The sequence below is a fragment of the Megalops cyprinoides genome, chromosome 1, assembly GCF_013368585.1.
Source record: "Megalops cyprinoides isolate fMegCyp1 chromosome 1, fMegCyp1.pri, whole genome shotgun sequence".
Lineage (NCBI taxonomy): Eukaryota > Metazoa > Chordata > Actinopteri > Elopiformes > Megalopidae > Megalops > Megalops cyprinoides.
The window spans coordinates 53542310-53558168 of record NC_050583.1 but is presented as its reverse complement, the minus strand read 5'-3'; the positions used below and the strand labels follow the sequence as shown (position 1 = coordinate 53558168).

Below are 15859 nucleotides of genomic sequence, written 5' to 3'. Positions count from 1 at the left end.
ATTACTGTAAAAGAATGAAACCACCAGTCAAAGCACGGTTTTGTTCTGCAGCTAAAACGCTGTCCCACCGAGGCCATATTTCTTAAAAAGTATCCTAAAACACCTCGTTGAGTCTGTACTAAATACACAAATGCCCAACAATCCAAACGTTTATTATTATTTAAACACTATATTTCCCCGAAACCGCCAACAAATATAAAAAAATATTTGGTCCGACATTTAACTAAACCCTAGCCATTTAGATGCCTTACTTTATATGCTCTGTTATGATTAGCTCCCATAGGCTGTCATGTCATTCAAAAAATGCTGGCCTCAGCTTGCAACTGTTCGGCGTATTTTCGAACAATGGCTTCCGAATATTGTTCAGGACTCGGAAACAATATAATTGTAAACTTTCAACCTAGCCTAAACACTGTAGGACATAAAGAGTGCAAAATAATTATAATAATAATAATCGGCGTCATCATCGTTATCATAATGCATAATGTCACATTTAGACAGCTAACCAACTTCTCGGAGGCGAAGTAGGACAACCTCTCTTTCCAGTATTACCGACATATATTTTTTCGTATGTAAAATAAACTTGTTAATATTGTCATAACTCCTTGCACGACACAGTTGCGTTTATGTTATAGGATGTATGTGGAAATGAATTGTGATGTTCTAGCTGTGTCCGAGTCTTGCTTGTGAAACGGGACCAAAGGTGTAGGGAAAAGGTCAGGGTCGTTATCCCTCTTTATATCCGAAACACTGCAGGTTAAAGAGTTGACATTATGATTAAAGCTGACCATTTGTAATGTGTCCTGGTCCCTTGGAAACCAGCAACAAGGTTAATGTAGTAGAACAACGCATCCCACCACGCACCTGCCCCCATGGTCCAGGCAAGTAGCCCCAGTGTACGCCTACCAATCAGTCAGTCAATCAATTAACTGGCTGTCGCCACCCGAGGGGAGGCAGATTACAACAGTAATTAGCCAATTCGTCCTTAACTGGAGACAACTGAACTAACAGAACAAATGTAATTCCATTCAATCGAGAAGTTTGTTGGGATTTGTGGGCCTACATTTGTATTAGTAATCCAGAAAGCCAACGTATTTGGTTTATTGAGCAACTGAATATCAGATTGAAGGAGTGTTCCAGTTTAAACATCGGTTTCCCATGTTTAAATAATTATTGCGTGTAAACGGATCCATGCTATTAAAAACAATTTAAACAAGAAAAAATATGTCAAAATTCTATGCGTGGGACCATATGAACGGACATACCCGAGCGGATTTATGACTATCATCTTAATGATTACAGTTTTGGGTGGGTGTTGCACTGCTGTTGTGCCCTTCAGCAAAGCCGCCAACGTAACCTGAATTATTCCAGTACATACCAAATTATATCTAGAGCTGAAAAGGCATAGGCTATGGATAAAGGTTACCAAAAATAAATATTAATATTTTAACGGTGTAACGTTGCGGGAGTGTTCATTCTTATGAAACACTCACTTAAATGTGAATTAGTAGGCTATCGTGTTAGTCTGACAAAAGTATGCAATGTACTGAACAGTTTGTACATCTTTGTAATGGTTTAGAGAAGGGACGCGACTAGTGTACAATAATGTATTATGTATCCAAACTATAATGCTAGAACAGAGCTTCCTTCAGGCAGCAATGGTCTCCGTTTTAATGTACAATGAGGACAGAGACATTGATATTTCACTGCATCATTCGTGGCTGGTACAATGGAGGTTTGGTCTTGTAACGACTGCTTCTCATGAACACTTTGAATACAACGTTTGATTCTATTACAATCAATGGAAAATGGAAATTAACTGCAGTCTTTGCGCACCAGTTGAATTGCTGTAAAAAGCGAACATGCTAAAGTTGCTTAAGCCTGCTATTTAGGCAGTCAATGTTAACGTAGGTCTGTTGTGCATTGTGCATTTTTCGTAGGTGACTTGCTGAATGCAGAAGTTGGTTAGGTCTGTTGTGTATGCTATTCATGAGTGAGCTTGTCGCAAGATTTACGCTATTCAGTGCTCGAATAGGCTACATCAACCCGACGACGATGTATTACATATTTTAAATTTCTTACTTTTGACATGGGACAAAATGTGAATCCTATAGACAGCATAGACTATATGCGAAAGGCATTCTCTGGAAATACGGTTTGATTTTGAATACATTATACGTGCTAGAATGTTGCTTTAAAATGATTTCGTCTTCCATTTAAAATAGTGATAGAATTGATTTGTAGGCTATGAGAAATTCCTTATACTTACACATACAAAGTCCTACATTTGACTTAAATTGAGACAACAGGACGCGTTCACTGAAAATTCACTTTAAATCCGGGCGTCGGTGTCACACACCATGAATAATGTATACAAACGCCATGACCAAAATTTTACTTCCATGTTCTTAGGGCGGCTAATTGCTCCGCCAGCCCTGCATAATAACCTGCATTTCAGAGGATGACACGTTATTCCCAGTCGTTTTTGCTTATTTAATTGACTGATTAACCTATTGAAGAAAACGTAGCCCAGGTTACAAAACACAATTTGTTACTTAACGATGCCTGTCAGTGATGATCTTTCTGCTTCCCGATCCCTCACTCTAGGCAAGAGAGAGTTTGAAATTTCCGGGTCTTACTTTACGCCTGTGATTGGTCGAGGCGAAGCATACCTTCATGCAAAATGAACCAACGCAATAACACCGCCTTGAGTCAAAGGCTTAGTAGCCGACAGGATTACGTTCAAGTAAGTATGACCATAGAGAAAAACAACTAAAACCCGTCCAGCTTCCTTTTGAGAAAGCTCATTTCATTGTGAACGGAACACACGAACGCGTATTTTCGCTCGTTTATATATATATATCTATATCCTCAAAGACCATTGTTACAAGTCTGAATGTTATGAATCAACAATGAATAGCACAGAGGACAGTGGAAGCAAGTACCCAGTCTCCAGCTTCACCATTCAGTCCATTCTGGGTACCACGTCCGAGGGCGCGCGTAAGGAGAATTCCAAAGGAGGGCTGCAAAGGAAACGCACGCGGTCGGTGTCCTCCGAGGAGTGCAGCGCAGCGGAAGATTCCGCCGATTGTTTTTGCTCCGAGCCCGTGGATGGAGAGCCATGCAATCGGCATCAGTCTCTCAACTTTTCTTGTCTAAGTAAGTTCATTGATATCTGCAATGCTATCTTTTTTTTTCCTTTTTAGTTTGCCATTAGTTTCCAACCGCACCACCACGTATGTACGAAAATAATTAGTGGAATGAGAGAACATTACCACACAAGTTATATATATATATTTCCTATCTGAAAATATAATCGAGTTAATTGATTAAACGGGCTTCTAAAATAGGTGTTTTTTCGCCAATTGACCGTGCACTGTAACCTGATTTAATTAGTAGAATGGACCTGTACTAGTCATATTTTATTGTTTATTTAATGGGGCACTTACAACCTTTCAACAGTCGATAAAGCAGTCAAAGTTCAAACTTAATGAACTCTTGTACAAATTATTTAATAGTGTTAAAATTTTAATAGATCATTTCATTCAAGCACAGTGAAATATTAAATTAATCCAAATACTCAAAAGATGGGTACTGTATTTGAAACGTATAAGAAACGGACATGGCTCTGTGATTCGTTTCCACTTTTCTATAACCTAGATTATTATAAATTCATGGTGTGAATATTTCTGCCTTTATTATGGCCTGTGTTCTAAATTAATTCACTTCAGTATTAATCATATACAATTCCTTTCCTGGACGCAAATTAAAACCAAAAGGCAGGTGCTACCCCGGTTAATACTGACAGGTCAATGCTTCATTTTTTTCCGACAGTGGCTTAATTAAAAGCATGCAGAATAAATTATGCTGTTGCTGGTCTTTTCTGTCTACTATTTAGTCTGTTTCTTTCTCATAGATTCCACTAAAGGAATTACGTCGGGGCAAGCTGCAATAGAAAGGCGGCAGCATTTAACCCAGGCTCTGTTTCAGGATTACAGAGAGGACAGAGAGAGACCCTGCAGCCAAATGTCATCGATTTCTGAGGAGAGGCCGAGAGATGGCGAGGACAAACAAAGTAACTCGGCCAAGAAGAAGACCCGCACTGTGTTCTCGCGGAGTCAGGTGTACCAGCTCGAGTCCACGTTCGACATGAAACGCTACTTAAGCAGCTCCGAGCGGGCCTGCCTCGCTTCCAGCCTGCAGCTAACAGAGACTCAGGTGAAGACCTGGTTCCAGAACCGCAGGAACAAATGGAAACGACAGCTCTCGGCAGAACTGGAAGCGGCTAACATGGCACACGCCTCAGCACAGACTCTAGTTGGGATGCCGCTTGTTTTTAGAGATAATTCCCTGCTAAGGGTTCCAGTCCCAAGGTCGATTGCCTTCCCAACGCCCTTGTACTATCCTGGCAATCTATCAGCTCTACCACTGTACAATCTTTACAACAAAAATGAATTCTAATTACATGTAAATGGCATTGCTGACACGTTTAATACGAGCAAAAACGTCTGTCTTTATAAACACCTCAGTTGATGAAGGTATAGAAAATTATATTCTTATTATGCACCATTCGTTTGTGTAAATAAGAGCGCTTTAAACAACAGGAATTAATGAACAAATGGAATACACCATGTGTATGTTATTTTGTACTTTTTTTAATTTAGTGTTTTTTTCCCCCTTTAGTTAACGTGTTATGGGGAAAGTTGTGTAATTATGAGGTACTCAGATCAATCACATTGTTTAATTAACTGGCTAATGTTCTTTCACTCCTTTATATCATTTCGTAAGTGCACAAAAAGAAAAAAAAAAAACAAAAAAAGAATTTGTTTTGGCATATGTTATGTACCCATATAGACAATGCCCTGAGGAATATGTACGCTGAGTAGTTGATGAGGCCGGAAAAGGAAAATAAACATTACAAAACACTTGAACATACTTTTAGTACGGGGACGAATCAAACTAACTGCTATTTATACATTTTACTACACAAATCAATGACAAATGTGAAGTAAGATTTTGACAGGGGCGCTTTCTGTCAAAATCTGCACATGTAAGTCATAAATCCAGCTGCAAAGAGGCAAAGTTTGAATTTGCTTTTTATCGTTAGCCTTTGACTCTAGCTTTGCTGTCAGTCTGAATCGGCCTCCAGTTACAATAAAGTATTTTAAGATAATGAATTATTACATAGGCCTAATTGTAACCCTCTCCCTCATAATAAAATTTCTGTACCAGCGTCTCCGAATTTTGTTTGTCTGTCTGTGTGATGTAAGCCTGCTGTGGGTGGTCTGAAATGAACGCTACTAGGTTAAAACGTCTGAAATCCTAAAAAAATTCTTAAATATTCAAGTTTCATCTTTAAGATAAGTTAAATTCACCCGTTTCAGTGAAGCTTGTAACAGATGCCATGTCGCCTCATTGATGTGGTCAGATTCTTGTCAGCATTCTGATCTTCAGTTACATTTCGCTGTTCTTCATTAATTTTGTATTAAACTAATGTATTTTTGCTTTAAAGCGGCTACCATTGTTCTGAAAGATTTGGGTTGTCACTAAGATATTATATCCATACCCCATTCAGTCCGAGGTATGTCATAGTGACCGCCTGAAATCTATAATATTCAAAGAAACCTTCTAGAATCTTTCAAGCATCATGCACCTGTAAGCATATACAGATGTAATTTCTTGTTTCAACTGTAAAATTGGCGTGCTAGTGTCCGCAATAGGCCTACATGCACGTAGGTTTTACTTGTGCTGGCTACTTGGGGACAGTCGTAACACGCTGACAGGATAACCTTACCTGCCAATAATATTTATCTGAAAATATTGTATCATTCATCACTTACATCATAAGATTCAATTTAACTCAGACCAGTGTTATTTTCTTGTTTATTTATAAATGTATCCATTTTAATACATGCGCCTACAACCTTTTAGGACATTCATTCACAGTCATTTATATATTTAGCCATTACAAAAATATCACAAATAATGATTTAATTTGAAAATGCTTACATATTAATTCATCTGTGTTCAGTTAAAGATGAGGTGTAGCCTATTTAGGTCAAATCCCAAATTCCAGTATTCTTACTGCGGTAAACGTAACAGCAATTAGGCCACAAAGAACAACGTTCATAGGCTACAAAACAGTGGGGCAGAAATTGATTTTTGCATAACTACATATTATTTCTTCGGTTCATGTTCCTTATTTATCTGTTGAAGATCAGTAGCATAACTGGGCATGTGTCTAGCTACATCTCATCACTGAAACAGAAACTCTGCCCCAAGTGACCCTAAAGTCACTAGTCCAGCACCCGCTGATTTCTCAAACTGAGAACACATCAAGATAGCTAGCTGTTTATTCATGTTTAACTCGGAAACGAAATTAATATTCTTTAATGATACAGCGATAACACACATTCCTGAAAAAATACGCAAACACGTGTACCATGGCCATTGTCACATGACATACACTTTGGCAACGGAAGTTATTTAGAGTAAAAGGAAACCAGGTTTTGTAACCAATCATCGACGCTGCGGGAACGGCTACGATTTGAGTCAACCAATAGCAAGCCGCTGTTTCATCCTAGCGCAGCCCTGGTTGTTGGTAGGTTACTGCAGGGAAAAAGCGGTTGCGGGCTCACAAGGGAGGAGGAAACAAGATTGTTTTATTTTTTGAAAAATCTCGAAGAGCAACACAGCCGTAGTTAATCCCACACAACAGTGAGTATATACCTATCAGATAACACCCGCCGAAATGAATGACTTTTGAATACTAGAGGGAGGACGATGAAAGGTGGTTTCATTTGAAAGTTTTTTCTCCTTGTCGCTCGTAACTGGTGGAAGAGGGCCTAATTTACAAGTCGATAGATGGCCAGATAATCGATTGTTAGTTTGTTCCTATAATGATTTGTATTTGTTTGTTCGTATCTAGTATCTTACTGTAGTTTACTGGGTTGATTGGGCCAATTAGTCGCTTCATGTTCTTAACGTACAACCTACAGAAAATTATGTAGTTGGCAAATTAAATTAGCCAACTGTGAATGTGCGATGCTAACTAGCTATGAAAGTCCTCTTTCCCTTAATTACACTGACTGGCTAGCTAGCTAAAGATGTATGTAGCTACGTAGACTTCTTGCTCTGGTATTCCATCTTACTAGGTAACTAGCTAGCTGATTGTGGTTATGATGTGAACTATTTAGCTAACCTAAGTGAGCAGAAAAGTTTCGTTGTTTAGATAAGTTAGTGGGCTGGTCTCTTTCGAATCAACCCCCTGTTGTGCAACGGTTGGTATCAGAGCAATTTGGGCTTTATGTGACTTAAAATTTGTCGCGACTCACCGAAACAAAAGCTGGAGCCACTCCGAGAGCTTGCTAAGATTTGAATTATTGTGTCTGTTTATGTATAGTTTTAGCCATTTAGATGACTTGCTAGTGTATATGGAGTCTTTATTTTAGGCATACGACTGCACCGTGAAACCAGCTCCTTTAACCAGTGGGTCAGTGTTCCTTTGTGCCATGTCATAAACTCACCTACTGACTGACTGTGCAGACACTGTCCGTGTTCTTTTTACATCGCCGAGGTCATTCTTTGTCCACTTTTGTTAACGTGGGAGTTCATCCAGATACACATAATGTCAAGATGTTTTGGTCAGTTTTTCAGATCATAGCGAACAGGTGTCAAATTTTATACTTGTACTCTGCAGAGAATAACTTGCGCCCGTACAGCTCAGAATGACCCCTTTCTTGGTATTCCACAGATCACATTCACATTGTCATTTAGCAAACGCTCTTATCTAGAGTGACTTGCATAGATTACAATTCTATGACATTCTACCCGTTTATACAGCACGATACTTACTGAGGCAACTCCGGGTAATTACCTTGCCCAAGGCAACACCAGCAGTACCCTGGTGGGGAATCGAACCAGCAACCTTAGGGTTATGAACCCTCTTCCTTATGTCCCTAGAAGAAGAGTAACACCAGAAGAACTGTAGTCTTCTTTTCATGGGGCCTAGTTGAACATTTTATAACTGTGAACACCTGCAGAGGGAATATTTACACTTTTCTCACATGTGGATACAGGATAAATGTGCTGGCCCAGCTTTTTATCAGATATAGTACTTGATATGGACAATTTACTATTTGTATTCATTGCAGACACCCTAGAGTAGGGTGACTTACATGGCCAACACTGTGTAGAAGTATAAGCTAACATGGACCCAGTGTAGGTTTGCGTGGAGTGTGACCCGTGGAAGTGTGATTTTAAGGCATTATGTACCACTTAGGAGTGAGGTTTACTTCATTCCTGCATCATGTATGGAAAGTCCTTTCAATGCCTGTTAAATGCATGCCATTAAACACAGATGAACTTCGAGATTCTTGTGGTGGTCTCATCGCCAAACAGTCCTCACATGAAATGGCTGCCTTTGCAAGTAGTACAGTTCAACACACATCTCTCGCAAGGCACTTGTTCTCTCAGAACTCTTCTGGAACCTAACCTCGCAATTTTTTATTTGTCATGGGTATCTTCCACTCTTTGTTTTAGAATTTCTAGACAAATGTATTTCAGAATACATTTCAAGTAGTGTTAAATGAGACACACAGTCAGTTGCCTTCATGATTGAATCGAATACTCCTGACCCCAAAAGTGCTATATCAAATAAATTATCAAACAAATGCTGTTGTATAGACTATACTTCACCCTGTATGAAACAATTTGTAAACTGGATGTTGAAGTTGAAGACATTCCATATCTCATGCTTCTGTATATGATTAAATTATCTTTTTTGTATGTCAGAATTGTTGTCTAATCTGTTCTAATTGTCTAGTGTGGTTCTTTATGAGCTTTGATGGGATTCTTTTGCCTCACCTGCACATATTTGTATTGTCCTTAATGTTTTACTTTTCTTGAGCAAATAAGGTCAATTTTAATTTGCTGCAGTGGCCTGAATTGAAATTGCTGCATTATCATTGAGTTCCTATGTTTTAAAATCAAAAGTGAAGTTTAATGTATTACAGCGGTGAAACGCTCATGGTTCCTCATACCCGCCTGTCTTTCCTGAACAGATGACGGGGTCGAACGAGTTTAAACTGAACCAGGGTCCCGAAGACAGCATCTCTGCAGTGAAGTTCAGCCCCAGCACTGCCCAGTTCCTGCTGGTCTCCTCCTGGGACTCCACAGTCCGCCTGTTCGATGTCGGCGGTAACTCCATGAGAATGAAGTACCAGCACTTGGCACCGGTGTTGGATTGTGCCTTTTACGTGAGTGATGTTACTTATTGTACTCATTCAATGCCTTTATATAATATGACTTGCTTTAACACGGAAGCGATACAGTTGTGTAATGAAAGTTACCACAGACTAAACTTTCAAGGCCCTCATTACCAATGTCGTTATTTTGTGTCTTTTTTGGTGTTTGTACTTTCAAATATAAAAATGAATAGGATTAAAAGAAAGTCAACCTCATATGCCCTTTTCTGTTTGATAATATCAGTGGCTTCCAATATGGCTTGGATTAAGTGGCTTTTATCTTGTAGGACCCCACACATGCATGGAGTGGAGGCCTGGATATGCAGCTGAAAACGCATGATTTAAATACAGACCAAGGTATGTGTTGACAGAGCACAGTGGTCCATTTGGCTGTTTCATGCACCTTGCACCTCTACATACTTAAGACTTTTGCAATTAGTGAACAAAAATCACAGTCCAAGGTGTTTGTAAGAATTAGTTTTTAACGTGTGGTACAGTTGTGGTTGTGTCTAAATTTAGTCGTGCAAGACTGAGTACGCTGCTGCCTGCTTGTAACGCAGATCTGACAAGTCACCTGTTCTTCCCCTTGCAGACACGATAGTGGGAACGCACGACGCCCCGATTCGCTGTGTGGAATACTGCCCGGAGGTCAACGTCATGGTAACCGGCAGCTGGGACAGGTCGGTTCGACTGTGGGACCCGAGGACCCCGTGCAATGCTGGCACCTTCACTCAGCCTGAAAAGGTACAGCGTTTCCTGGGGTGCGTGACGCATGCAGCTCCTTCACACTACATATATGTCACCTCTTGTGCGACATATATGTAGACTTGGAAAGGAAGAACAAAAAAGATGGGTGATTTATTTTTACTTGCTGTCGTCCCTTAACGCTTTCACTTGATAACACGTTTTAAGAGAGGGGGAAGAACCTCCTGTAACTGTCTGTGCACTTAAAACATTTTGTCTTGTAAGTTTTAATTCTTATGTAAATAAAAGTGGATGTGATGTGTCATGCTGTTGAAGAGAAGAGGTGGGGGAGGGGGCAGTCAGGATATTGGTTTTAATACTAGGGTTTGTTGAGGCAATAGGACATTATGTTTGATATGGAGTTCTTAAAGGAGTTATCAGAGAGTGCTTGTAGATTATACTTGTACTCACAGAACCATTTGCATGTTCCTCCTTGCTACAATGAGGATTTTTACTGAAAATGGATCCCATATGCATGATATGGTGGCATTATGCATTGGAGGATGCGTGTTCCCCAGTAACCCAGACGTTCAACAGAAAAGTGTTTAAAATTAAAATAAAAATCTCAACAAAACTAATTTTATTCTTTGCCTTTATTTAACTTGTGGATACTATTGGCCTGATTTATGGCCTTGAAGTAATTTTGCTCTAAAATTTTTTTTTTTGTATAGATGAATCAAATGATTGAACACAGACCAGGTGTGAGAGGTACTTGATATGACTTGACAATGTACGGCTTTCATTGTTATGAAGATTGAGCAGCCGAAAAGACAGGTTTTGGGTGTTTGTAAGCGGCCACGGAGCCAAACCATTTTGCAAATAATTGTAACATCACATCATCGGCACCCCTACTTTCCCTGACTCCTGTCAGGAGTGAAACTGTAAAAAGATGTGCACTGTGAATAATGGCAAAGGATAAAGTGGTGGCATCGGTTAGCTTTTCTTTTGGGCCTTGCCTGTCAAAGGTGAGACCCCCCTATTTGCCTCAGGTGATAATGGCTGCATTACACACAGCGCCAGACTGTGCCACCGCGCAGATTACTCCTGACCCATTTTCGGTAACAGCCGTCCGTGTCGAGGATAAATGGAACACATTAGATAACTGCGGTGATTTATGGGTAGCCGTGGCCCCAGCGAGGTAGAAGGGGATGAATTTGTGACAGATAGGATGGTGAACTACAAGCTCCCCATGAATTAAACCGTTCATTACTTCTGCAGGGTTCATTATGTCATCGGCTTCTGTAATGCCCCCCCAATACCCCCCCCTCTGGGGTGGATGTTTTCACACGGGGGCTTGCATGAATCTTGCATGATTTGTCAGTTCGGGGTGTGTTGATTTACGGCACAAGCAGGACAGAGGATATTCATTTAGAACGAAGTGTCTGGCTGGCAACCGGTTATTTATATAAAGCGTTCGCTTTGCGTTATGTATCTCCGACGCAGGCGGGTATGAATTACAGTTTTTAATAGCGGGGCGATCAGGGCGATTTCGAGTGCTTTGAAAGAGACGGCAGCTGCCGTTGCTTGTGAGGATTTGGTGAGATGATGTGTGGGGAGGGTGATTTATGGTGGGAGTAATAGGCACCATATGCAAAGGGCTGAGGAACGGCTCAGAAAGCCTGAAGACTTGTTCCTCTAGCGTTTTGAGTTGTTAGCAAAATGATATATGAACACAGCGGTTGTGATGAATGGGGAGGTGGGCAGCCCACACAAACTCTAAACTCTTATCATTGCATACATTCTAAATTGACTTTTGACTATTGAATACTTTTGACTAAAATTGACTAATGGTGATTTCTTCCACCCCCTGCTCTCCAGGTCTACACTCTCTCAGTGGCGGGAGACAGGCTGATTGTGGGAACGGCGGGGCGGAGGGTCCTGGTGTGGGACCTGAGGAACATGGGCTACGTTCAGCAGAGGAGGGAGTCATCTCTGAAATACCAGACCCGCTGTATCCGAGCTTTTCCCAACAAGCAGGTGAGTCTGCACTCTCACAGATGGCCCCGGCCTGCTTTTATGTGGAACATCTTTTGTTCGGACCATTACCTCCTCTTTCAGAAATAACAGGGTGGTGGTGTTGCTAAGTTCTGGCCAGCTCCTCACATAACTACAAATTGATATTTTGAGTAGTGGTGGGAGAACTGGAGCTGTAATCATAGTCAGAGCTTCAAGTTCCTCTTCGACTTGAGATTACTAATGTCAAAGTTAATTTAGCATAGATAATCGAGAACATTCAGAACATTTTCTGAACCGTTACAAAGGCCTGCCTTACGTGTGAAATACGGTGGAAAATCTCTGCTGCATCCTCCTTTGCTGGTTTGAGTATTGCCCACCTGACTGGTGGGATGATAATGGAAAGGCATAGTGAAGCCTCTCTCATAACTCTCTCTCTCTCTCTCTCTCAGGGATACGTCCTGAGCTCTATAGAAGGCCGTGTTGCTGTGGAGTACCTGGACCCCAGCCTGGAGGTTCAGAAGAAGAAATACGCCTTTAAATGCCACAGGCTGAAGGAAAACGGCATCGAGCAGGTTTACCCGGTCAATGCCATCTCCTTCCACAGCGTTCACAACACCTTCGCCACAGGTAAGGCCCTCTTTGTCATTGCCTAGTTCTCTGAACCGTCAGTAGGATGTTGATGGAAAAGGTGGTCAACTCCAAACCTCACACATGGCTGTTTTACAGGCAGCAGTAACCTATAGTTGACTTAATTTGGGCAGTCAATTGTTTTCTGATGGAAATAGAGTAGCATGACTCTTTGAAAAAGCGGTTTCTCCAAAGTCAAAATATAATTCACAAAGCATTACTAAATAAAAAATGACAAAGAAGTTGCATGCTAGGGGTGGCAGTGTAGCGTAGCGGTAAGGAGCAGGGCTTGTAACCAAAATGTTGCTGGTTAGATTTCTTACAGGGGCACTGTGGTTGTACCCTTGAGCAAGGTACTTAACCCAGAATTCCCTCAGTAGATATCCAGCTGTATAAATAGAGAACATGTAAAAACTGTAACCTATGTAAGTTGCTCTGGATAAGCGCATCTGCTAAATGATAATGATAATGTAAAAATGAGTTTTCATAGCCACAGCCCACTATATCATGGGACAAAACTTCATATGCCAGTCACACTTCATCAGTTGTATAGCCTCTTGTAGCCATTGTGTCTTTTATAAAATTTTGACACAAGTTAGATTGCATTTTCGTAATGGTAAACAATGTTATTAAGAGAGTCACTCCATGTCAAATCGTGGACCTTGGTCTGAAGAATGTTACAGCATGACACTGTGAGCAATGAAAAAAGTAGAATATTGTCATCCAGTCATGCATCTGTCAGAATACAATTAGTACTTTTTACGTCTCTTTTTACGTGGCGTTGCTGACATTTGACCCCTTGACCTTTGAACCCGCCGTGACCAACAGGTGGCTCCGACGGCTTCGTCAACATCTGGGACCCCTTCAACAAGAAGCGTCTGTGCCAGTTCCACCGCTACCCGACCAGCATCGCCTCGCTGGCCTTCAGCAACGACGGCTCCACGCTGGCCATCGCCTCGTCCTACATGCAGGAGCAGGGAGACATCAGCCACCCCGAGGACGCCATCTTCATCCGACAGGTCACGGACGCCGAGACCAAGCCTAAGTAAGTCCCTTCCCCCCGCCCCCGCCCCTCCCCGCCGCCGCGGGCTCAACTCCGCTCCACTCTATTCTACTCTCGCTCCAATCCCCATCGGGTTTGTCTGTTTATTCATTTCTCTAATGCCATGAATGGCATTATTGATGGGGGGCGCATGCAGCTGCACTCTCTGCTGATCTCTATCTCTCGCTCTCCTGAGCTTTTTCAATATCCGCCAGTTGATAGACGTCTGACGAATGAGAAAAATATAAACCAATTCTTTTTTTTTTTTTTTTTTACCCTCCTCCCTGGTTTTATTTTTTACATTTTTTTCTCTTCCACGCAATGTTGTAACATTTTTTTTTTTTTGCGAAATTGTTTGTGGGAGCAAAGGCACTTTGGAACAAAGGTACTTCGAGTTTGTCATCTGTGTCTCCACTTAAGGCAGACTGCTTTCATCACATGGGAAGCTGGGATTGTAGGTCCCCCCCTGTACCTTTAGCCTTTGCTGTTGTAAGAAATATCATGATTTGAATGGATAATAATTTAAAATTTGATCCAGTTTGAGGGATGTGAATGTACTTTCTCTGGGAGATGGTCCTGTGCTTTCGGGTCCAGAAACGAGGGATGACTGAGAGTAGTAGTGTTCATTAGACGATAATTTAAGTCAAGCTACTTTTACATTATTCACCAGAAGTGCAGCTTCCTTGACGATGGCATCAAACAGGTTTGGCTCCAATCGCTGGAAGACATAACCCCTTCAATTTGATTTAGCAGCAGTGGCACCGCATCCAGCAGTCAATACAGACTTGGTTAAATAACTCCAGATATCGTCCATTAGCCAAACAGTTGATCCTGGAGGAGAGGTAGAGCTCGATGCAGGTAGCACAGTGACGAGACCCAGAGCTCCTACGTCTGCTTCAGACAATAGTTAAAAGTAAGTGCAATGCATAAAGACAGGCAACTCCCTGGACCTGTTTCTGCCTCTAACTGGATTTGAGAAAAGCATAACAAGGTTTCGATCCTCCCTTGTCGTATCGTAACCAACGAGCGCCTTCGCTCATTGACCGTAATGATTAAAAAGCTGATTTGAGGCAGAAGTTCTTTTTCATGATTCTGTTTTATATCAGAGGTAAGTGGCGCGGTGGAAGGAAGCATTCTGCTTTATGCCTCTCTATTAGGGAGAGGAGCGATCTTCAGCAAGTCTCTTATTGCCAGATGGACAGCCATGCCAGCGGCAATTTTAAAAGTGAATCATTGTTTGGTGCAATGCTTGTCTTTCACAATTTAAGAAAAAGGAGCACAGTTTCCTATTGTTAAAGTTTGTGCCTTGAATGGTTGTGTGTGAATGGAAGTGTGTTCACATATTGTTTTTGTTAATAAAAACAAAAAAGAGACCCAACATTACTGTTACCATTAACAGTCATATTTCCTTAAAAGAAATGTAACTAGCAGAAATATTACGGCATCTCGGTTATTAGAAAATGTGTTCATTCGTATGTTTGTATAATTTTTCTAAAACTACCACTTTCTGTATAACCCATGATTCCTTTCACAAATTCAAATATGTTCCTTAAATGTAAAATGCATATTGGTTGAGACTGAGTATATGAATATTCTCAGTGTGTCTTCAGTAAAGGTTTTTGAGGATTGCTGGTGGTTTGTGAGTGGTGGTCAGTGAGGATTACCATTCACTTGTGGTGTGTGCTCAGCTTCTTGAGCAGCGACCATATTCTCATTGTGTTTCTCTCCTGCAGGTCGACCTGAACCCCGGACAGGAGGGGTGGTTCAAGGTGCATTGTCGTCTTGAACGCACCAGCTGAAGCTTGCATCTCCCGGGAAATATCTGCTGGCATCCAGTCGAACCTTAATCCCGCTCCCCTCTGAATTTATTTCTGCGTTTGCTACTTGTTCTCCTAAAGAGAAATGTTTTATTTTAGGCAACCAAAACATGAACGCGTCGGCTCTTTATTGGCAACTGCCTCAGACTTTTTGTCTTTTTTTCTCACTGATTTTTTTCTACTTTTCTACTGTGATGTTTGTAATTCTTAACAATTTGTCATTGTGTTTTTACTGTCTTTGCGTTATTGTTTTGGTACTGTTCTGTAATGTCCTTCATCTTCAGTATATTGCTTTAATTTGCCAAATCATTCCTTTCAAGAGTATAAGTTGCATGTAATTTAGACATATTGTACATCACAATATTAGTATTGTTTTTATTTCCTCATTTTGGTTCTGTCATCTGAAAACGCAAGGTGGTTTTTGTAAA

General features: G+C 41.0%; 2 protein-coding genes across 3 annotated transcripts; both read left to right on the top strand.

Moving 5' to 3' along the window:
• Positions 1 to 2912: 2912 nt before the first annotated feature.
• Positions 2913 to 4461, top strand: LOC118772501 (homeobox protein HMX2-like). Its single transcript, XM_036521313.1, has 2 exons — positions 2913 to 3159; positions 3917 to 4461. Exons 1-2 carry the CDS (start codon positions 2913 to 2915, stop codon positions 4459 to 4461), a joined length of 792 nt encoding a protein of 263 aa, XP_036377206.1.
• A 2159-nt stretch (positions 4462 to 6620) lies between these two features.
• Positions 6621 to 15551, top strand: bub3 (BUB3 mitotic checkpoint protein). Of its 2 annotated transcripts, XM_036544617.1 has the most exons (8): positions 6621 to 6717; positions 9063 to 9257; positions 9533 to 9602; positions 9838 to 9989; positions 11808 to 11966; positions 12395 to 12572; positions 13401 to 13617; positions 15348 to 15551. In XM_036544617.1, the coding sequence occupies exons 2-8, from the start codon at positions 9063 to 9065 to the stop codon at positions 15355 to 15357; spliced, it is 981 nt and encodes a 326-aa protein (XP_036400510.1). In that variant the 5' UTR covers positions 6621 to 6717; the 3' UTR covers positions 15358 to 15551. The 2 variants fall into 2 exon arrangements, with proteins under 2 accessions (XP_036400510.1, XP_036400513.1); XM_036544620.1 differs by lacking the exon at positions 15348 to 15551 and having other exon boundaries at positions 13401 to 13621.
• Positions 15552 to 15859: the final 308 nt, after the last annotated feature.

Coding starts and splice junctions, on each gene's coding strand:
- LOC118772501 (XM_036521313.1), top strand. CDS start 2,913: ATGAATAGCACAGAGGACAGTGGAAGCAAGTACCCAGTCTCCAGCTTC. Junction 3,160..3,916: donor TCTCAACTTTTCTTGTCTAA/GTAAGTTCATTG, acceptor TCTTTCTCATAG/ATTCCACTAAAGGAATTACG.
- bub3 (XM_036544617.1), top strand. CDS start 9,063: ATGACGGGGTCGAACGAGTTTAAACTGAACCAGGGTCCCGAAGACAGC. Junction 9,258..9,532: donor TGTTGGATTGTGCCTTTTAC/GTGAGTGATGTT, acceptor TTTATCTTGTAG/GACCCCACACATGCATGGAG. Junction 9,603..9,837: donor TGATTTAAATACAGACCAAG/GTATGTGTTGAC, acceptor TTCCCCTTGCAG/ACACGATAGTGGGAACGCAC.